Source organism: Dermacentor variabilis, chromosome 3 (assembly GCF_050947875.1).
Source record: "Dermacentor variabilis isolate Ectoservices chromosome 3, ASM5094787v1, whole genome shotgun sequence".
Lineage (NCBI taxonomy): Eukaryota > Metazoa > Arthropoda > Arachnida > Ixodida > Ixodidae > Dermacentor > Dermacentor variabilis.
In genome coordinates, this window is record NC_134570.1 from 70,744,836 (window position 1) to 70,768,322 (window position 23,487).

The 23,487-nt window shown below is 45.1% G+C and overlaps 1 protein-coding gene across 1 annotated transcript; it reads left to right on the plus strand.

Moving 5' to 3' along the window:
• Positions 1-1,952: 1,952 nt before the first annotated feature.
• Positions 1,953-5,704, plus strand: LOC142574557 (lactosylceramide 4-alpha-galactosyltransferase-like). The gene is made up of 3 exons (XM_075683610.1): positions 1,953-1,966; positions 3,007-3,342; positions 5,383-5,704. The coding sequence occupies exons 1-3, from the start codon at positions 1,953-1,955 to the stop codon at positions 5,702-5,704; spliced, it is 672 nt and encodes a 223-aa protein (XP_075539725.1).
• Positions 5,705-23,487: the final 17,783 nt, after the last annotated feature.

Here is a 23,487-nt window from a genome sequence, read left to right on the forward strand (position 1 = left end):
ATGGCAGCACACGACGCGAAGATGCGCTGAGTCACTACGAGCTACGCATTCTGCTTCAACTAGTTTGAGCTAATGTGAAGCGGCACCAATGAGGTTGGCGCCGCTTTACGTCAGCTCAAACTGGCTGAAGCAGAAAGCGTAGCACGTAGCAATTAAGCACGTCTTCGCGCCGTGTGCTCTTGTTTGTCCATTACGGAGAGCGCCACAATAGACCTGTGAGTAAAGCAGGGAGGGGACGCCTCCATCAAAATCAAGGGACATTGAAAACAAAAATTAATTAACATTATATGGCAAATTATTCTTCTACAAGACGAAAACAAAAGCCACTCTTAGCGTGAAAGGGCGAGAAGCTTGAAAAGAAAGGAGACACAGGTGGCGACGCCACCATGGAGTTCCCGCGCCCTCGACGTCTGCTGGGCAATTTTTCATCGGGAAAGATGATGAACCACGCGGAATTCTAAATGAGCCAAGGACTGAACTTAGCAAGTTTCACTAGCTTTTACTGAGCCAGAACGAACCAAGTACGAGAAACATACTTATAAATTCGTGACGTCACAATGACGCGACGGCACTGAAGTTTCGGCGGAAAATTCAAAACCGTGGTAGCTTGGCCTTAATTTTCTCTTCTGATAATTAACATCTTGTCACGTGAGATTAACGAATAAAGATTTCGAATGAACACTTTGCCAGTTTTAAGTGATTTAATGTTTATTCTTAACGTCCCCTTGAGGGCCACCTGGTCCCACAACAATTATAGCACCACTTTTGTAAACGAGGAGAAAGGAAACAGAGGGACTTGATTTTTGTTAATCACGGCCGTACAATGCCAGCACACAATGAATCACGGAAAGCATAGGAGTAGCTGCGTTTGAAATTGAAACGTAGAAGAGGATGAAGAAAAGGGGAAATGAGAGTGGACGAAAAGATAATTTGCCGCCGGGGCAAGGGTAGTTCAAACCCACAACCTTGGCATCACAGGTTCTGCGTCGTGGTTGGATGAATTGTGGCATAGTGATGGTCACCATCATCATTTTCAACATTTTCGGTTTCAAACGCCACGTCTATAACTACCCTCGTGCTTTCCGTGGCTTCATTGCCTGTTGGCTTTATATGGTCTCCTTGGCGTGCAGTTTTGGAGGACGCAATTTTCCTGAACGAGGGAGGCGACCGCGCACCACGACGGATATTCTTTCTGGAGACGTCCAGGATCCGAACTGTCGGGGCGCGGACAGCGTGCGCCGTAGAGTCCGCATCTCGGCTCCATCCTCTCTGGTCGGTCCACTACTTGCACGCCTCTGTGAGACTGCTGTCGCCTTTCTGTCCGTTCGCGACGCTTCTCCGTACCTTCCGTAACGTGCGATTGGCTCACCTGGACTACAAGAGCCATTTTAAGGTAAGCCATCAAACGCCATTTTTACGGGCGGACAGCAATTCGCGCTACAGTGCTGGTTCGGACAAACGAACTCACAACTGCTAAAAGTTACAAAAAATGGCACAGGTAAGATCAGGGGTACAGTTATGAACTCGCAGTGCGAGACACTGTGTGCGCGTTTGATTTCGTTGTGCTTTTGGTAACTATACGTTTGCTTGTACGCGAATGAGGCGTCTCTTTTAATTATTATTGATTTTTTTTTTCACTCATTGCAGAAAAAGAAAGAAATATTTATCTCCTTCGATAAATATTACGCAAAAGCCATATTCGCTACGTTGTGAGAGAAGTAGTCATTGCTGGGTACGATGCGCACGTAAAAGCGAGTAATTTATTAAAGATGGCACACGTGTAACGAAAAAGAAGAAAAGAGTAAATTTAGCCGAGTCTGTTGACGTTAACGGACCTCATTAAGGCATCGAGCATAAGGGGCGGGTGATATGCAAGTAAATATGAGCAATTATTAGAAGCAGGCGTTAATTACAATACAACCTGGGTGACAGCAGTAGCTTCTGCAGAAACGATGGCACAGCTGGCGTGAGGAAGGTCGTTCGTGTTTCTTGCTGCTCAAAAAAAAATAATTAAGCTTGAAATGCGGCGATCCGGACACAGTGTCACATCTCAGGGCTTAGATCTATACACTAGCCGATATGTATATACACCGTTTTTTTTTCTTCATACGATAGGTAGAACTTAGTTGGCTCGTCAAGTTTTAAAGACACATTAAAAACGAAACAAGGGCCTATGGCATCGATAGCGGGACACAAGAAATTTGGAGGACGCTTAAGCTTCGCCTTTAAGAGTGGAATGCGATAGCATTCAAAGATCCCTGGCCGCTTCTCACACTTCTCGGCAACTGGAATGTATGTAACCGTAATGTTTACCGGGAAACACTGGCCGCGAACGCTATGCATGAAGGCGGACTTTTTGGTAGAAGCGCGACCTCTTACGTGGGCCGCGATGCGGCCGAGGCGAGCGCCATCTGGAGGTACTGCAAGGAATCGGGCGCGCCGCTCCGTGACCTCTGAGATACTCGCGCGCCGGCGTGCGCATATGGCGGACGCCGTGGCGGGTCTATGTATAGTAGAAACGCTGGAAAAGGGGTTTCTTTGAGTGTTCGTGTAACAGGATTACGTTTTCGCGTATAGTCAAATTAGAATCCGACGCTACCATGTCTGTAGGTTGTAAGTCGTACTTAACGATTTTTCTACGTATTTTAGCTTGAGAAATTCAATTAGTTCAGTAACGTCCTTGCGCCACATGTAGGGCCTGGGTGTGGGTTATTCGAAAATCTTTTTGCCGAACGACGTCCGACGCCGAATTTCTGCGACACGGGGCCCTTAACGCGGTCGCGTTAAAAACGGCATCATATATCCTCCTCCTGCTCGCAGCATCATTCTTGTGAGGTCTCTTTTACTTGTGCTACTCGTATAAGTTAAAAGAACTCGACAAGACGAAACGGCAAAGACGTGCACCGCTGAAGAAACAGAGCACGTTTTGCAGTGTGCCACCACTAAACAAGTGTCCAGGGCGATAAAGAAAAAAAATGGTTTTTATCGCTTTTGTCCTTATTCTAGTTGCGCGCTGCTTCAATCGTCGCTGCCGCAGGACACCGTCCTCGACCTGTGGCTTCGCGAGGGCGCCTACAAGCGCGGCCCGTACGAGGCGGTCCACTTGTCCGATGGTCTCAGGCTGGGTTTGCTGTTCAAACATGGCGGCGTGTACGTCGACTTCGACGTCATCTTCCTGAAGAGCCTGGAAGGCATAGACGACGCCGTAGTGGCCTGTTCCGCTGACGACACGGTCACTAACAACTTCTTCGCTTTTTCTGCGCGCCACTCGTTCATCCGGGAATGCCTCGAGGACTTCGTCTGGGGTTACTATCCAAAGGATTGGGGTTACAACGGGCCCAGGCAAGCATTAACATTCTTTATTTTATTCTTTTTTTTCGCTGAAGTGGGCCCTGTCTAAAGAAATGAATAGCTGTGAAGTAAAAAAATAACAGACGACAAAACGCAGGTAATCATGCGGCTGCGAAGTTTCTCCAACGATCATTTATCGAAGAATGGGCACCCAGATGCAAGACAATAGGTTTTCGCAGTGCTCACGATAACCTTCGCTAAACGAAAGCTTTGCCCTGGGGCCCTATTTAATCTTCGCACACCATATCTGTTTCATTGTTTAGCGGCTTACGAGTGGGGTAAAAACAATCTCAAAACAGGCCACAGGTTCACGGGGAGCATTCCCTCGAGCAATCTGATACGGAACCTGCACTTTACCTTGAAGAAGCCGTAATGGCTAAAGACAGATGCCTAACGATACAAAATGTCCAGGGAGCAAGCTAACCCGTTACATATTATGTCAGGTTGGAATCCGCGCATCGCTATACAGTATTCGTTGTTTAAAAGTGCACTCGGTTTCCCCCGTCACGTATTGCTCATGACTGTACATCATCAGGCAACTGCTCTGCTCTGACTTTATCCGACGTCGCTTCTCGGTTGAGTTGTAGCAAAAAGTTTAATTTAATTTGTGTCTCGACGTTAAGCTCCGATTCGAATCCGATGACAGCTTTTTCTTTGTGCTCCTGGACTGACAGCGTGCAGCTGTCTACTGTAGGTATACTATCCCGTTATGGCAGCGCGTCGCCATTAGTTAATTACAAGTCGCCGCCGCTTTTGTTATGTATGATTTTGAAGAAACATCCCAGAGTCGATCGCGCCGCCGAGCTAATCGACGGCTGGCCGTGCTGTTGCTCGAATCCTTTTTTTGTAACTTCTCAAACGTGTATAAGTACTATAACGAATTATTAATAGAAGTATTAATTGGTTGTTAATTAAATAAAAATCTGAAAGAAAGGAACGGGGATTACTGCTGACCGCGCTGGCTAATGTTAGTGGATGGCACTTGAATGGTCGCCAGCAGAGAGTGAGGGAGTACATTGGAGTTAAGGACAGGGAGAGCTGATAGGAAAGAAGATAGTTGCGATAGAAAATGACCGCTTAATTATTGTATACGTATATACAGTTCACGACTTAGTAAATATTCACTCTTGGATTACTTGTTGCGACACTTCACGTTGTGATTGTGACACGGCTCCGCCGCACGACGCCGGAGTTGAGAACATACCAATTGAAGGAGAGCGTTACGGTGAGCTACGTAAGCGTGAGAGAGATGCAGATGGAGGCTTATATCTTCACGACGTACCACAACTGCGCAAAAGGTTGTCGGGCGGGGCGGCGCGCACTGTCCAGGCCATTTCGGCAGCAGCACGGGCGTCGTTGTTTACGATCGCGAGCTGTTGTCAGTCGCAGCTGATAACGCGCGCGTGGCTGGCCGGCTTGCCGGCGACACATCGCCGCGCCGCGCGCTTTGGTCCAGGGGACGCTGCGCGCGGCTGGAAAGAGGAGGCGTCACATTTCGAGACTCGGGTACGCACTCGTTGAGGCCATCTCTCGTTCGGAGCACAACTCGGCTCGTATACCCGTGTCCTCGGCCCACGTAATCTCCATAGTAAAGGGCCGCTTCCATGTCCATATATAGAACCTTCGTTCCAGCATATCTACGCAGCTGCGCTTCTTGGCTATATATATATATATACGTCGGGATTGCGTGTAACAGGCTTGACGGTTGCCGCGCAGTTCCCCGTGCGCGTGCGCCGATATTTTCGCAAATGTTTCATTTATTCACACTCCTTCCGTTTTATTTCGCTCGCCAGTAGAGGGTTGACAGCCTCCACTATACTTTAAATATTTACTCTCCGTGTCGACGAAATGCTTAACGATGCATAACTTCATAAAGGTGGCACAGCATTTGCCGTGAACTTAATGTGGATTCACGTGGATCCATAGCAATAGCCTAGCAATAATGGGTATACTACGCACTTCACAAATGAGTCTCCAATTTTATTTCTCTTCAATCTTCTCTCTCTTTCTCTCTCTCTCTGTACCTCTCAGGGTTGTGCGCAGAGTCCTCCTCCGATGGTGCAACGCAACCAGGGTAGAGCAAGCGCTGGACAACAGACGGCGCTGCCGCGGAGTGACACTGCTGCCACGCAAGCGGCTTCTGCCGTTGAACCACACGACGGCACACCAGCTTTTCCGCACTGCCGCCGGCCCGAACGTCAGCGAGTCATTCGGCCAGAGCTATTTGGTGCACACGTTCCACAGTCGCACCCGCGACATCCAGGCCGAGCGCGGGTCGTTCGTTGAACGGGCGGCCGCCCAAAACTGCCCGCGCACCTTCGACCTCGCGAACAGGCTGTACGGACGCTTTTGACTCAATTTACGATTCGGCGGGAATGAATGGCCTGACGTGCGAGCAAGACGCGCTCGCTGCATATACAAAGGTGGCGAAGGACTGCCGTGATGCAAGCGAAATTATTTCTTTCGAAGGCTCACAAAGGCGCAAGGTTTGCTGTAACTTCAAGGCATGCGCTTCTGAGGGTGAGTTGGCCGGTGGAGAAGTCAGAAGAAATCTTTTCCGTTGAAGCGCTTGCCTCGTTTCTTGTTTTCCAAAAGACGAATGTGGATCTGTATTCGCAAAAGCTTACCCGGCAGAACCAGTTTTTTATGTATGTATGTATGTATGTATGTATGTATGTATGTATGTATGTATGTATGTATGTATGTATGTATGTATGTATGTATGTATGTATGTATGTATGTATGTATGTGTATGTATGTATGTATGTATGTATGTATGTATGTATGTATGTATGTATGTATGTATGTATGTATGTGTGTGTATGTATGTATGTATGTATGTATGTATGTATGTATGTATGTATGTATGTATGTATGTATGTGTGTGTGTGTGTATGTATGTATGTATGTATGTATGTATGTATGTATGTATGTATGTATGTATGTATGTATGTATGTATGTATGTATGTATTAAATAAATACATCAGAAGCATGCATTATAGCAAACGCGCCAAATTGCACCAATATTGCGTGACATGGATAAGAGACTAACGGAGGAAATATTTATTGAGTGCCTTTGCGTTCACTCCTTTTCAGTCTGAAACATCCATATCGATGGGTGTAGTATTTCTTATTCTTAAGTAATGTAATTTTATAGTGCGCAGCGTCACACTTATTGAACGCTTAGTGTCGAACAGAATTCAACTAATACGTCCTCAATTCGTTGTGTTAATTATTAGGGAAAGGCGAATATACGAATTTTCGAATACGAACAGCAATATTCTATTCGTATTAGAAAATGAACTATTTGTTATTTTCGAATATTGAAACCAACCAAAAATTTCGCAAAACTGACTCAGTCGGGTCACTGTTCTCCGCCTGCTGAACAAAATATCGTAAATTATCGGAAGCAAAACAATCACAACAAAACTGTTGCAAGTAACGCAGAAACAAAAAGTGTAATACAAGCTTTGTTTTCGGTTTCGCGGCGGAAGCGTGGCGCTGGCTAACACTCCTTGGGTTAGATCTCGTGCACAAACATAAATACCCAAGAATGTGGACGTGAGAACAGACGTCACGGTAAACCACAATCGGTAGTGCAACGCGCGCGCGTAATGCGGAGGTCGTGGCTTCGGCTCCCACCGGTAGCAAGTAGTTTTTTTCTCCACTTTCATTTCCCTTATTTTAAATTTTCTACACTTTAATCAAAAACTAAAAATTATTTCCCTATGCCTTCCTTTTCTTCGTTATCGGTTGACTTCATATGGTGTTGCGATTAACAAAATTCGGGCCCTTCGGTTCCCCTTCTTCTTGTCCATTACATGACAACCGGTCATTTTTTGTGTTCCTTGCAGTCTAATCAGTTAGATTTTTTTTTATATTTTACGCAACAACCAGCGATGTTTTCTTTGTAACGGCCCCTTTATTGTGTCTACGGCACACAAATACGTATGCAGCTCTTTCTTTGGGTTTTCCACCAACTTCTCGTATGTTTCTTTTTTCAGCAACCACTTATTTAGCGTTTTTTTTTTTTTAAGCTATAGTCACAAAGCTAGTCATACAGCAGCCTGTCATTCTTGGAATTCATGCATTTCTTTTAAGGAGAATTATAGGGAGCTTGTGTTTAAAACTGATCCTAATTGTCCATAATAATTGGCAGTCTATTTCTCACTGCCAGCAAGCGTGTTACCTAATTATACTGAAGTAAATACTATTGCTGTACATATGTGGGTCTGGGTTTGAATATTCGATATTGGATTCGATAAACGTTACTCCGTATTCGATTCGTATTCGATCGATATTTGCCCACTTCTACTAGTTATGCCGACCGGGTCGGCGAATTTTATGTTATTATTACATTTTAACAACTTTTATTAGCGTTTGTATTCACGATCGCGCTTTCAAGGCGAACTATATATAAGATAACCTGTGTTATAAGTTACGACGAAGAATTCCGACAAAGTTCGTGCCTGAGTACCTGCACGCCTGCTTCACAACAAACCCACCCTGTCCTCGCCTTTCATCTCTGTCATGCGTCATGTCATTTTTGGCCCTAAGACGTCGTTCTTTCCCCTTCACAATAATTTTATTATTGTTGTTATTGTGGTTACTACTGCCGCGAAAAAGGAGTAGCCGTCACCATCACAGGGCGACTACATCTGTTTCTTCTGTTTTGTAACATTCGTTTCAATAAAGAAAGAAAGGTCAGGTGAAGTGCAAAAGAAAAGCAAGAAGATGACGAATAAAAATACTGCTTAGAAGTGGCTGGAAGTCGTCATGCTAGCCTGTGAACCCCAAAACAAGCGAGGTGGCAACGAGCGTCATTTACTCCGGTCCCCGTCAGCTGGGGCGCAGCTACCGCCTACAGAAGAGTTGCACGCATCTAATCAAGAGCGTGTCGAGGGAGTCAAAGTGCCGAGGTTTGGGACTTATATATACAATGCTAAATTTAAAGAAACAATATATACAGAGAGAAGCGTGGCAATTTCTGCAAAATATATTTTCGTTTCTCTCTTACAGCTTGTTTCTTCTGTAATTTAAGCAAAATTACATGGTTATTGTTTTTCCGTAATGTTACAGAAAGAAATCGTTAGATAGTTTATTTCAGTTAGGGAGTAATTTTGACTCCCTTCTCGGCTCGAGCTTTCATGTAGAATTTTTTTGTAGAAAGAGACAAAAGGGTGGGGTGCGGCTGTATAACAGATCATAAGCACGCTACGAATAACATATGAGATTTAATCACCCGACGAGGCATCTGGTGCAAGACGCTGGGCACTGCGCGACACGCCCACCTATCCTCTCTGCCAGTTTATGTAGTCATGATCTGAGCGGCATGATTCGATCGCCCTGATTGCAGTGATATCTCATTCAGAAACAAAGACCAATTGGCTCGCGCATGTGAAATCTATCCGCCCATACCTACGTGACCTGGTGAAGCTGTACAAATATGTTAATTGAGGATAGTAAAGAGACGAAGAAATCTGATTTCGATCACATGCAGCATTGATGACAAATGTTTCACTTTACCGTATAGGGACCGATTCTATTAAAATTGAGAAAAATTTTGCCTTTAACCATAAACAGAAAAAACGTTATCTTACAAATAAAATAATCGCTGTTTCTTCCATTGAAATAAATTTTCTGACGCAAGCATAGAAGTTTAGCGTTTCTCCTTGTTCCATGTTCTAATTAATTTTTTTTACAGCGTACTATAACCGAATTTGATACGTAAGGACGGCAGAACAACTCAAAAATGGAAAAATAGACAGGATGAACTGCGCACGGCATTTCTAATGGCATGTCTGAGACGCACTTCCTAACACCACGCGAAAACTAGCAGGCCACACGGTTCGCGATCACGAATTTGTGGTCCTTGTTTGAGCCTGCGCATGCTCATGCGTTTGGATATCATTTCAACGCTGTGCGCACAGAGCGATGTGACAGTGCGAAAGTTGAACCGAAAGCATGCCGAAGATGCGTATTTACTGCGGTGCTAACGAAAGCCTAATCCTTCCTCCCTCCCTGCTTCCTTCTCGAAAAAAAAAAAGAAGAAGAGGTGTACGTATTTTGGTCTAATGGGGCTCATTTATATTGACATCACTTCTTTGTTCGGGCGAACATGTGCACGAACGAGTTGTTCACGTGGCAGCATGACGCTTCTATTATCTTCGCTCGCTTACCTAATCGCTCGAAAAATTAAAAAAAATAAATTATGGGGTTTTACTTGCCATAAGCACGATCTGATTATGAGGCACGTCGTAGTGGGGGTCTCCGGAAATTTTTACCACGTGTGGTTCTTTAACGTGTACTTAAATCTAAGTAAACGGGTGTTTTTTTTTTTCATTTCACCCCTATCGAAATGCGGCCGCCGTGACCGGGATTCGATCCCGCGACCTCGTGCTTAGCAGCCCAACACCGCCCGAAAAATAAACCGAAGCAAAATGAATTGAGTGCTCAATATTGAGTTGCCTGGGCCAGGATAATTAGTGTAACAATTCTATTCCACTTATCTTTTTCTTCTTTTCAGGCTTCGTGAGTAGTGCTTACGTCATTACTGCAGCATCGGCCTATTGTGAGCGCTGAATAATCGGAAAATAATCGGATCTAGAGGATAAAATACTTACATTATGCCGGACCCGAACAGGTATAACCTGTCGGTGTAATCTAGGGGCTCCTTGAGCTCGATTCTATTCAGGTTTTTCTGCTGATCCCGACGCCAGCTCCTCTTCTGAGGCAGCGGAACTAAATAGCGCCGGTGAAACTGAATCGCAACCCCGTGTGATGCTTACTTTCAATTGCGCCTCTACATCGCTTTTTTTTTTTTCCCGATAAACCTGATCAATCAAACCAGGGCGTACCATCACAGCTGCGCTCTCGCTGGGCTGCGCAGATGGCAAAGAGCGTCGGCGACGTGCAGCGTTGTCTCAATATATTCACTATTGTTTCTTTTTGTGTTTTGTTTTGTTTTTCGTTGGAATGCGCCCGTCGCGAGAAGGGGTTCCTCTGTTTGCTCGTTCCCGATGTAATAAAATATTACGGGATATTTAGGTAGTAAGCGCTACATGAGCGAATCGAATGAAATATGCAATACATTCTTACTTGTCTTCGATTAAGAAATGACCTTTATGTCGTTAATATAAACCTATGCTGGGATCCTGTAGTGTCCAAACGTATACGATGTGTTGCCGTTACACCACATGGCATAAAGCATTGTTTATTAAACGGGAAAAAAAATATGATTCGAGTAAGTAGCTTCTCTTTCCCGTACTGAGGACTCCATACGTGGTAGGCACGTAGCCTGGATTTTTTCTTTTTCGGGGAAGGGGGTGGGAAGGTTCCCTTATTCTCTGATAAGTTTCCCATGCTTGGCGCATAATAAGACTATTACCTTGAGCAGGCTCTTGGTCTGCCCGAAGCTGTGTACCATCTTGTATTTGTATGGGGCGGATGTTTGAAGGATATACACTTTTGTTCATAGGCGACACGCCAGGCATAAAAGGGAGCAGGTAGTCGGCCGTAAATATAACCGGGGGATGGGGAGCGGGGTTGATACTGAAGCCCAGTCAGCCCCCCCCCCCCCACCCCTCTCCTTCTCTGGCTACGCCACTGACACGGGGCCATGCTTATCAGGAGAAAGTTTTGCGAGGCCATACCTTTTGGGGCACTTCACATTAGCGTGTACCGTCAAGACTAACACGGGAATACGCAAGATCTTCTGCAGCGGCGGCGGCGGCGGCGAAACAAGAAAGCGCACATTTTGTTTTTGTTCTGGATAGGAATAACGGCGAAAGACAGTGCCACTATTATACGTCACCTAATGTTGCGAAGATGTTTGTTTTCCGTTTATTCCCGAAGGGACGCCCGCGCATCACCCATAAACAGCACCAAACAAAGCTTACACGCCACCCTAAACGCCATGCCTGAGCGAACGTATTGAGATTTCTGAACGAATGATCCAGTGATTCAGTCGAGAAAGTCGAGAAAGGCCTGAGCGGCGACACCTGTTTGGCGCTGTACGCAAGACGGCGTGATGTATTCGAGAACTAAGGTAAAATCGTTCGATTTGGAAAACTGTGACTATTCGAATAGACCGAATCGAATATAAGACGATAATATTCAAATATTATTGAATATTTGAATAATACTGAAAAGTTTCGAATATTCAACATTGAAAGCGAAATTAAGCGCCAAATGTTTCCATAGTGTAAATAAAGGTATAAATATGCTTTCCCACCGCGTAATTATCTCTGCTTTTCTTTCTCCATGTTGTTGCACCCATTCCCGCCACCCCCTCTGCTGGCTCCCGTTTAGGCGTCAGCAGCCCAATTTAGACACACACAGTGCAGACAGCAGCAATTCGCTTTCGTCCTTCATGAAACGACAATCAACAACCAACTGCTACTGCTGCTGTGTAATCACACTATGTACGCTTTATTTTTTTTTTTAATGCGAGAGTAAATGCCTCAGGGCATACAGGGGTATGAGATGGGGGTGAATAAGGTTGATTAAATGAATGAAAAAAGATTTGCTGATCTAATCTAGTCCAAGAGGGATCGACAATGTGGTCTCTGCGTCCAAGCAGTGTAATCGCTCGGATTATGCGGCGAGAGTCCCGCTGCTGCTAGGTGTCACGGCAAGAGTGAGGGCAACCCCGACCCGGATCCTCCGAAGCGCAACCTCCTTCTGCACGGGTAAGACCGCGGGGGAGGTTTACCGCACACGGAGGTATGAGAGTTAAGACGGCAAGCTGGGCGAGTTGGTGATTGAACATGTTCCTATGGGTGGGCAGCGCAACCCGGACGAAGGAGGATAGAGAAGAGAGAGAGAAGGTATGAGAGCACGTGTGCGGCGCCCGAGGTGCTCCTTTCTTGTTAAAAGGAGGGTGGCACCATCTAGGTGAAAGAGTTGAGGCAGTGACGATGGAGAGGTCGCCAGACGGGTCGCAGAATCCGCACGGCTTTGGAAGCTTAGAAGGTCGCGTGGGATCCACTCTGCAGATATTGGCTGCGGGATGCGTGCCGTCAGAAGATGGATCTGTTGGCATATGTCAGCTTTCGCGCCAGTACGTGCGTTATAGGAGAAACGGATCGATATCTGAAACAGACCGCGGCGCCAAACGCTTGCGCTCTTGTCTGCAACAATGCAGTAACTAATGCGTGTTTTGCTTCTGGATTGCCAATAATATGACAGCGCGCACGCATGGCAGCACGCGCAGTGAGCAGGAAGGCACAGCAGCCGAGCGTAACTGAGCGCTGACGAACTGCGAGTGGCGACTCTTGGATGCTGGCCAGGGCAGCGCGACAGTCGGGCTGAGGATACAGTGGCTTATACACGTACGCGCCAACCAACCAGGCGTGCTTGGTGAACGCGGTCGCCTCGCAGCCTGTGTATACATACGGGTTGCGCAAGAGTGTGTGGGAGTCTCTGACAGCACGACTGTCAACATTTCTACCGCAAAACGACAGTCTTGTTGTTTTTAACGCTATCGGAAGTTTACTGCCTTTACATTTCTTTTTTTTTTTTTTCAGTGTAACGTGGAGCTTGTCAATAGGTCGCTGCAAGACATTTGTTTCTTTTGTTTTTCTCCATCTCGTGAAAGTTTGGGATGGCCTTCAGCTAGCTAGCTATTTAGCGGCTTTATAAACTGGCCTGCGGCTGATAAGCTCGACTGCTTCTGAAACCGTGTACATTTTTCTTTATCTTTCTCTCTCGCCTTACCCCTTCGACAGTGCAGGGTAGCAAAGCGGATATCTATCTTCCGGTTAACCTCCCCGCCTTTCGCATCTCATATATATATATATATATATATATATATATATATATATATATATATATATATATATATATATATATATATATATATGTGAGATGCGAAAGGCGGGGAGGTTAACCGGAAGATGGATTTATCTTTCTCTCTCGCCTTACCCCTCCGACAGTGCAGGGTAGCAAAGCGGATATATATATATATATATATATATATATGTTGCCTAATACGTACATGCGGGAAACAAATTTACCGAGAAAAACTGGATGGTTGAAAATACTTTAACACTTGCCAATTTTCGTCGTCAAACTTGACGTGTACCTAGCTCGATACTTTCTTGTGAAGAACACTGCGGCACACTGATGCGTGCATGCCATTCTTGACCTGAAAATAGACCCAGAATATTTTACTATTGCACGCAGGTTTAGAGCGAGGGCACTTACTCTCGATCCCCGTCAAGGTTAAGTACGCCGACCCTTGTCACGACGACGATCGTTGCCATGACGGCGGCGGCAGCCGTGCACCTTCTCCCGCGTCATTATCGTCATGGCTACCACTGCGCTGTGTGCCGCCATCTTTTTGTTTACTTCACCACGTTGAAGTGTCGCCCTGCTGCTAGGGCCACGACCGAGCAGCCCCTCGGCGCAAGCGTCAACGTAATGTCAGCGTTACGCTAGCGGGCACCTGTGTTAGGCGCGCCATTGTGGGAGATATAGAATGATCCCCCCTCCCCCCCCCCTCCCATGTCCATATTAACGAGGTATGACTGCCGTAGCCAATCCGATGCCCTCTCCTACAGGACCACTCATAGTACACAGCGAAGATTTGGGACCTATTACTCCGTAAACTATAAAGGCGTCAGACGAACTTGTTCGTGGGTAAGTTGGTGTTAAGGTTTATTATACATGTCGTTCTTGGTTACAAGTAGTATAAGAAGCCAACAAACAAAGACACCAAGTACAACACAGGGGAGATTACTTGTACTTACTAATTGAATTAAAGAAATGATAAATTAATGGAAATGAAAGTGGATGGAAATTTTCACTTCCACTTTGTTGGAGCAATGCCTGAAGAAGTAGAATCTTTTCGTGGACCCGGAGTTTCTCTCTGTCGAACTTTGAACGCTATAGATTTAAGGTTGTCCGGAAGAGACCTTTCGTGAGTGCTTGAACACAGCTTAGCTTTCTTCTCTAGTTTCAAAATTTATAAAATGACATCAAAGGCACGAACAGTTAGTAGTTGGTACTTCTCTGCGTCTTTCCTGTTCCCTTGCTTCATGCTCCGAACTACATCTATATGTACACAAACCAAGGAGATACAAGGACGTAGCACTCTCACATCTGAAGAAACAATTATACGTCGTTCTTCTGCGTATTTTTGATAAAAATTTTGTTCCGATTTGCCCGACTTGCAGTCATTCACGAGCGAAACCCTACGTAGGATCAGTAGCTATGTTAATGTACCGATTGCTGAGCGTGAGGCGCGTTAAAATCAATCAATCAATCAATCAATCAATCAATCAATCAATCAATCAATCAATCAATCAATCAATCAATCAATCAATCCAGTCACTGATTAAGTTATTGGCGAAAGTGTGGGCACGTTGAAAGGCAGTAAAATACGACAAACAAAATAAATAAAGAGTGCCACGGATGCACTGCCATTATTTATTGCGACCCCATGTTTGAATAGTCTTTGCGTACAGAGGGAGCTGAAGCAAAAGCTAGTGTCTTCGACCATGGCTTTGCTGCAATACGCGCATATGTTGTGGCAACAAAACGCATAGGTGTATTTAAAGGGAATGACAACCAATTTTCGTGCTACCCATTTTTTTTTTTTCAGTGCAATGGAACGCTTACCGGTCAGAGTGTCTAATCATGAAGTGCTAACGCGGAAAAAGCCGTGGAGCATTTTTTTATGAGAACTTTTCTATCTGCAGTGAAGATGTAGTCGTTCACTGAAAGCATGCTGAAAATGGTGATAGGTGAGCGCGATAGCGATTATACGCCGGCACTAGTGGGAGGCAGACGACCCTCGCTGTAACAAAGTATTTAACAAGGATTTCTATTTTAGGTTATAATGACGAAATTAATTTGCAACGGTATATATTTGCGCCTTTATTTCATCGACGGCATTGTGAACTGCAGCGTTCCGACGTCCTTATTCCGTTAGCAAAAGCTAAAGGATTGCACGCCCTGGAATTAGCGCACAAACAGTCTATGGCGACGTTGTTGCGTGCTTCCCAATTAACAGCGTGCAGAAGTCTCTCAAGGAAGCTTGAGAGGCACCTGCACTTAGCTTTATGTAACTTTATATGATATACCAGTGGCCAGTATTCTTATAATATCAACACAGAATATCTTTTGACTGGAGGAGAAATAACTCGTCATATGAGAATTCAGGGTAATCGCCACAGCAAGGGGCGTTTCAAGGGCTGCAAGAATACGAGACTGGTCGAAATCTCAGTTACGGGGAGACATGCTTTATCGTCCGGCAAATCAATCGTTTCGGTTGCTTGGAAGGAAGCGTTCGGGAAAGATTAACCAAAGAAGAGGCAGGCCGGAAGAATTTCCGCCCGACTTTAGCACATTCTACACTGATGCACTCTCGCCAAAAGTCGAGTTCCTTTTGGCGGCCCAATTCACAGGCGTTCAGCTTCATAGTCTTACGGGCGCTCCTCCACACATTAAGTAGGCAAATTCTACCGATGAATTACCACTCACCAGCCACAGTGGCTTAGCGGCTATGGTGTTGTTCTAATAAGCACGCGATCGCGGGATCGAATCCGGCAGCGATAGCCGCATATCGATGGGGACGAAACGCAAAAATGCCCATGTCCCGTGCAAGGGGCACGTTAAAGATCCCCTGATGGTCAAAATTAAACCAGAGTCTTCCACTACGCCACCCCTCGTAATCATATCGTGGTTTTGGCTCGTAAAACCCGAGAATTCAATTCGAATTACAATGGTCAGTTGAAACCGCGTCATCGACATGGCTGGCCGTGCGCATGGAGCATCGTTCGTCTAGGAGCAAATGGTTTAGCTGGTTTGGTTGAGCCTATAACTGACTGTGCCGCATTTTTTTTTCTCCGAATGGAACCTTTCTACTTTTAGTAAGCTTCACTGCATAAATATCTGTACTGCGGCGAAGATAACTTTACGCAGTGGTGCTTCTGGCGCAAAAGCCTGCTCGTGCTACTGAGTCTGGTGAACATCCCGTTAGGACATCCTTATTCGCGCGGTGAATCATGTTAATAAAGCGATAAAGTTTCCCCGGTGTTTAAAACCAAATTATGCAACTTAAAAGCCCGAATTATGCAACGCTCTTTAGACCCTTGCCGGTTCTTGCTTGCGTAATGGCTGCAACGATTAAAAGATGATTAAATGATGAAATTATATTTAAGTTGTGACAGATTCAGGCTGTTCTCGTGTCTTTCCAATGTGCAGACAAGCACTGATGGGGACTGGGATGCAGCTATCATCATCATCAGCCTATTTTTATGTCCGCTGCAGGACGAAGGCCTCTCCCTGCGATCTCCCATTGCCCTTGTCCTGCACCAACTGGTTCCAACTTGCGCTTGCATAATTCCTAATTTCATCCCCCAGCCTTGTTTTATGCCGTCCTGGGTTGCGCGTCCCTTCTCTTGGCACCCATTCTGTGACTCTAATGGTCCACCGGTTATCCAAACTACGCCTGCCCAGCTCTTCTTTTTTTCTGTCTTAGTCCATTGTCAATTATAATATCAGCTATACCCGTTTGCTTCCTGATCCGTACCGCTCGTTTCCTGTCTCATAACGCTGCGCCCAACATTTTTCGTTCCATCACTTTTTGCGCGGTCACGCGAAGTGCCTCGAGCGCCCAGTCGCGCGGCAATTTTGTATGTATTCGCGGGCTTCTTTCACGCTCGGAAAAACACTTTCAGGTAGAACGTATTGAGCAAGAGAAAGCTGTATCGTGAGCTTTTCATATTGCTTTACAATTTTATCATTGACACTTTTCATCTAATTATAATACTTGAGAAGTTGAGTAAATAATTAAGACTAATTATGCAATTAGGCGGAATGCAAAAAAAGTATTCTAAGTTTCACCAAGCGACGGCGAGCAACATTAACTTGGTTCTGTTCAGCTACATGGCATTTGCATATTTTTAAGAATTCATGCACGGCAGTTGGGACACTTATATGTATTAAATAATCAACAGAAATACACTAATTACCTTTCTATATTAATTACCTTATGCTGCATATGTCAATTTAAGAATTGTAGCCGGTGAGCTCGGAAGGCGTATCCACTTAGAATGACTTCTCAGGACTACGCCAGTTTCAAGGTGTTAATTTTCAAAATGCCTGACAAAACGCGCTGGCGTTTCAGTTACTTTTGTACTTCGATAAATAAAACAGCGTTTTCTTTAAAAAGTAAGTGTAACAGCAATGCATTTTTTACCGGAAGTCTGATGGGCGCGTATCAAAACCGGTGTCATCCTAAGAATTAGCTTTAAGTCGATACACGTTACAAACTCACTAGCTGCAATTCGTATATTGAAGCATGTGCTGTAAAGTAATTAAATAAAATCGTGATTCGTCTAATTATGTTAATTATTGAAATAAGCATTTTGATTTCTCGTAGTAGTAATGGCCGCATTAACGAGTAATTTAGCTCAAGGGTTGCAATTGTGATATCTGCCACCGGCGAGCTTTTAAAAAAATTGGTGCAGCTAAAGAAAAGCAAAAAGAAACCCCATGTCTAAACATATGAGTTTTTATATGAAATCATACATTGGATATAAGGGTTATTGAGGATAGGGTACTCTTTTGATAGGATGTTTCAAGATATATGAGAACATACGGATTTATATCTGGGATCTCTATATAATATTGAATGCGGGGTTTATGCATTTCTTAATAGGGTTTCCTTACAAATGAGTAGACGCTGCATTCAAAACGGCATTCAGGCTGCTTCTTTGGTTGGCCTCGGTCCAGGCGTGATTAATTTCAATATTATGTCGTTAGGTCTACCATGTTGGTGCGTATTTCTTTCTTTCTTTCTTTCTTTCTTTCTTTCTTTCTTTCTTTCTTTCTTTCTTTCTTTCTTTCTTTCTTTCTTTCTTTCTTTCTTTCTTTCTTTCTTTCTTTCTTTCCTTTAGCGCCGCTCTGTTTCAACGTGCCGTAACGAGACCGGATATCCTCGTCTTGGATAAACAGCGCCACAGAGACACGGACAAGAGGAGCTAAGGAAGTGACGGAACAGGCGCTGATGTCCTGTTTGCTGTAAGACTCCAATTACGAGACCTCTCGGTACAGATTACGCGGTCAGAACAGCAGCCCGTGCCAAATTGCATTTGCCTATGGCATGATAAGGGCCAAGGCGCCCTGTACCTCCTTTGAATATACTCATACTTGCGGCGCATGCTCTGCGACTGCATTTTCCAACCAGTACAGAAGTTGCGAGAAATTTTCACACGATTTGCTTGGACACGCCTTCATTCTCTGGGGAAGTGTATACAGTCGTGAAACACGTTCGCTGTAGCTGTTTGCTGACCCATACAAATACTTTCTGAAGCCTTGATGTTCATCAATCAGAACAATTAACTGCAGCGAGACTCTTACTCTTCGAGTGTGTGTCGGGGGCTCTGCAAGCTGAGCGCATAACAGTATATTAAGTGCACAACAGACCAAAAACTGCTGAACGTTCACTTTAAAGTTTTCTAAAGCACACGGAACGATGGCGCGGCCTCACATGAAGAAGTTTCATTAAAGATGCAAAATCGAAAGCATCGAAGAAACTCTACGGTAGTCGAAGTTCTGATAAATAATGCCGCAACACGCAACCATTTATGATTTTCTGTTTAGTTGACAACTTTACATCGCGTCGGTGCCAACAATATCAAAGCATGCTACATTCATAATAATCGCAGCGCGTTTCGCCTTCTTTTCGCAAGCCGAGAATAACAATTCGTTTAAAGCAGCTGTACTGCTCAACATTGCGGTCACTGTCTGTAAATACTTATCTCGCATGCTGTCACAGTGCGCATGACGTTTTAAAGCTGTAGGTCTCATATAACGTTAGAGCCATGAAGACGAGCTGTACCTCACGGCTGCACTGTCAAACGTCATGTCTTCACCACGGTCGGTAAGAGCACATAGCTAAAAGAGCTACAAAAGAGCTACGTCGGAACAAAAAGCCGGAACCTTTTATGATTTGAGAAATCATAGTTAGATGCCGGAAACAGGTTATGGCCCCCACGTTTTAGAGATAATCTACATTCAACGAGCGTACATTGTACTGCTAACGGAGTCGGAGAACGCTGACCAGGAAATGACTCCTTTTCGAGACTGCTGCTGAGGAGTGGAGTTTTCACCAGCGCAAGTAATACACTCGGGATCATTGCACCTTAGTATACGATAATTAGTTCGGTGCACTGTTATGCCAATGCGAATAAGCACTGCGAAATTATCGGGCACGTTTACTGCAGCTTGAAGCGCTATACTCATGCACGCGCACAATCAAAGATGAACTTATAATCAATTAGGAAGCGCTTCTTTTGTTTATATACTACATTGACTACTCCGTACAAATAAGATAAGTCTATAAGTGGTGCAGAATTGTGCACTGCTGTTGTCATATACATTACATCTCATGTGCTTTCCGTGCTCGTATCATGGTTAGGTACGTGCAGTCCGTCTTTTTCTGGTCGATTTCGCCCCTATATTCAGTTTCAATTACACGTATTGCTTCTTGGACACTCAGCTTGCTTCCAGCTTATTAAGGCGCAGTTTGCTGGAAGAACCAGAATGGAGGCAAAGAGCAGTGAGGAGCAGAGCAGTAGCGCAGTGAGAGTGTAACAGGTCGCTTCCCCATTGAAACGTTTCATGCGCTCCGTGAGCAGGTGCGAGGGTGTACCACGTGACCACGCCGTTTACCTTCCTGCGGTGATTATCACGCGAACTTCACTTCTCAGCCGCCATTACTGGCTGCACGCTGAGCTAAAACAACGGAAACACAACCAAGATAAAATAATGTCACGCGTTTACGTCACGCAGCTTTCTTCGCACTGCGCTTTTCGAGCGCGAGCAGTAGAACTGCTCCCGACTGTTCTCGACGTCGCCAAAGTGCTCCTGTTCTGCCGCTAATGCACTCTTTCACCTGTTCGCCCATGGGAATGCAGCTGTTCTTGAGAGATTACTTGAGGACGCGTTTGAGTGCTCCATGTTCTCCCAATATAATGCGCCATTAGCTTCAGGAAATAGATTAAAAATCAAATTTTGGGGTTTTACGTACCAAAACCATAATATGGTTATGAGGCACGCCGTAGCGGGGACTCTAGGATAAGTTTGACCACCTGGGGTTCTTTAACACGCACTCAATGCCGGGTAGACGGGCGTCTTTGCCTTTCGCCCCCATCGAAATGCGGGCACCGCGGCGTCGATTTGATCCCGCTGTGCCTATAGCAGAGCCAACACGACGGGTGGGATATACTTTCCCTGACGCCTTTGGTGATTGTTCATTCGCATGTTTTCGTCGCTTCTCTTTTACTGTATGCATATTTTTAGCTGCTGCTTATAAGCCACTAATGCACATCTTTAGTCCATCGAAGGCTATTGCGCGGCATATTCGCATATGCGCAAAATATTGCAATGCTATTGTCAGGTATGGAAAGGAGAAAATGAAAGGACCCGACCGTAGGCGTAACCGAAGGAGTAAAGTTAATACGTTAGAAATATGAGCGGTAGTAATGGTCTTTATGATTAAACCTGTTAATCATTGCAATCGCTTATACTCCGTCGTGTTTGCGTACACTTTTGGCACAGCATAACGCGAGCAAAAGAAAAACTGAACTATCACTTCATCTGAAGTGATTTTCTTCTTTGTCTTTACAAGGGCGCATAATTAGTAACTTATTTTGGTTACCGAAGCCGCAGGCCTTGGCAAACATCCGCACCGTACCGATTTGGCGGAGAGTCAATAGGGAAGCCGTAGCTATCAAAGATAATTATCACTCGGCGCGCATATTATCGAGATCGCGTGTTGGCAAGAAACGCTCCGATCTGTGAGAATGTTGCCCCGTGGGGCCGAAGCGCAGGCACGTGGAGCCGAGTTGTGTTTTGCACCACGTTCGGGTCCGTCCCTGACCTGGAACTGCGCCGCGTCGGCAAGTTTGCGAACCAATAGAGACGTTGGCCCATATATTACACGACACGTGCTAAGTTCAGGAACGATATAAATCAGATAAATAGAAGCAACTGTGATGGTAAGGGCAAGTTTACGAAATGGCTGACAAACATTGCTGACCCCTGCACGACTGCGCGAATTATCGAAAAAAAGTAACAAAATACAAGCGACAGAGAGGCTGAAGAGTGAGAGAAAAGACTGGGAGATTAGTCGGGTGAAAGTCTACGGTTCGCTACCATGGGTGGGAGAAAGGAGTCAGAGAGGGGAGTAAGAAAAGTATAATATGAAAATAAAATGGGAAAGCTTTCGTGTACTAGGTGCGTAATGATAATAGGCGGATAATAGGTGGATAATAAAAGCGTTCCCGTAATAGGTGACCGATGGATCGCAAGAAGCGCAGCAGTGCTTGCAAGGCCTTCTGGTATGTTGGCGAGTGACGTCGCGAGAGAGCGAGAGAGAGAAACAAGGAAAAAGCAGGCAAGTTAACCGGACGCACGTTCCGTCTGCTACCCTGCACTGGAGAAAAATGGGATAGAAGACGAAAAGAGAGAAAGGAGGAGAGAGAGAAAGAGACAACACTTGTTCCGCGTGCGCTTGAACGTGTGCACCAAGTCCGTAACCGGTCGCAGAGAGCCGTCGTCTTGGCTTACACCGGCAACGCCCTCGTTGCTTTATACAGGGTGTTTCAGCGAACACTTTCAAAAGCCTTTAAATGTTGCCTATGGCTGACATCACGATTCCATTTCATGAGCTAGTCTGCTCGAAGCGGCGGACAATATTTGCACAAAAAATTGAGATGCAAAATTGACTAATTAAAAGAGATCACTAATTAAGTTTTAACTAATTACATTATGGCCCATATTGCAATTTCCGAATTCTAGCCATGGAGTTCGCAAGGCGGATCCACTTGGGACGAATTTTCAATATGACACCAGTTCCGAGATATAGATTCCTGAACTTCGCGGAGAAATGCATTGGTGTTCCAGTTAATTTGATAACAAAACGTCGTTTCATGCACTGAAGCACACAAGTAACTGGAACGCCAGTGCGTTTCTCCGCAAAGTTCGGGAATTTATATCTCGAAGCTGGTGTCGTCCTGAGAATTCGTTCCAAGTGGATCCGCCTTGTGAAGTCCACTGCTAGAATTTGTAAACTGCAATAAGGGTCATAAGATAATAGCTAAAATGTTAATTAGTGAATTCTTGTTAACTATTCAATTTTGCATTTCATTTTCTTGTGCAAGTAGTGTACGCCGCTTCGAGTAGATCGGCTAATAAACTAGAAGTAAGCTATCTGCCACAGGCCACCTTTAAAAAAAGATTGAAAGTGTTCGCTAATACACCCTATATGCCAGCAATGACCACAGTCTTGAACTTAGCCAGTTTAACGAATTCTGGAGAGGATGGCACTGGATGTCACAATGATAAAAAGCGACAGGAGTCTCGCTGGCGAAGCACACAGGTGTGCCAAACATTCTAATATGAAGCGAATAAGCTTTTGTATATGCTACCCCGATCCAGAGGCGGCAGGACAATGTCGCATCGGAGTGGAACATTTGTGACGGCAGTTGCAGCTAGGGATCCAGCGAGTCAATGTAGCCGACACTCGTATATGTTTCAGAACTATCTCTTTCCAACAGAGGCCGGGCGTCCAACTGGCCGAGCCCAGCGAAGAATGAGAGAATCCACAGATGGGCACTGAAACAAAATGTGACAGATTGTTTCCTCTTCCACACTGTAGTCACAGGGAGGCTGAAACATGTCCATGGAAAATTTTTCCGTAAGCACTGCAGTGTCTCAATCGACACTCAGGACTCCGGACATTGCTAAAAACAGCTTGTTGTAATTGCTTCAACAGTGACAGTTCATCAGGTTTTGTGTTACTGACGCGTATGTGCTTTCGCGTGGGTATGAAAGCTCTCAGAGAAGGCAAAACATGTGTAATGCTCATGTTACATGTTACTCAATGTTACTCAATACTTAATGCGCTGGCGAAGAGCGCGATTAGATACTCTGTAAGAAAGAAAGAAAGAAAGAAAGAAAGAAAGAAGGAAAGAAAGCTTCATCAGTCATGGTTTTATGATTCTAACAAGGACCTGTTTTTACGTTAGAACGCTGACGAGAACATATATCGTGTGGAAAGCGCACGCCTGCCCGAGCGTACGCTGATATTTTTTCTTTCACAAGAGCCAATCCTCACTGCG

Excerpts from the sequence above, each read along its gene's own strand:
- LOC142574557 (XM_075683610.1), top strand. Across the intron at positions 3,343-5,382 it reads TGGGGTTACAACGGGCCCAG|GGTTGTGCGCAGAGTCCTCC; the intron begins GCAAGCATTAAC and ends TGTACCTCTCAG.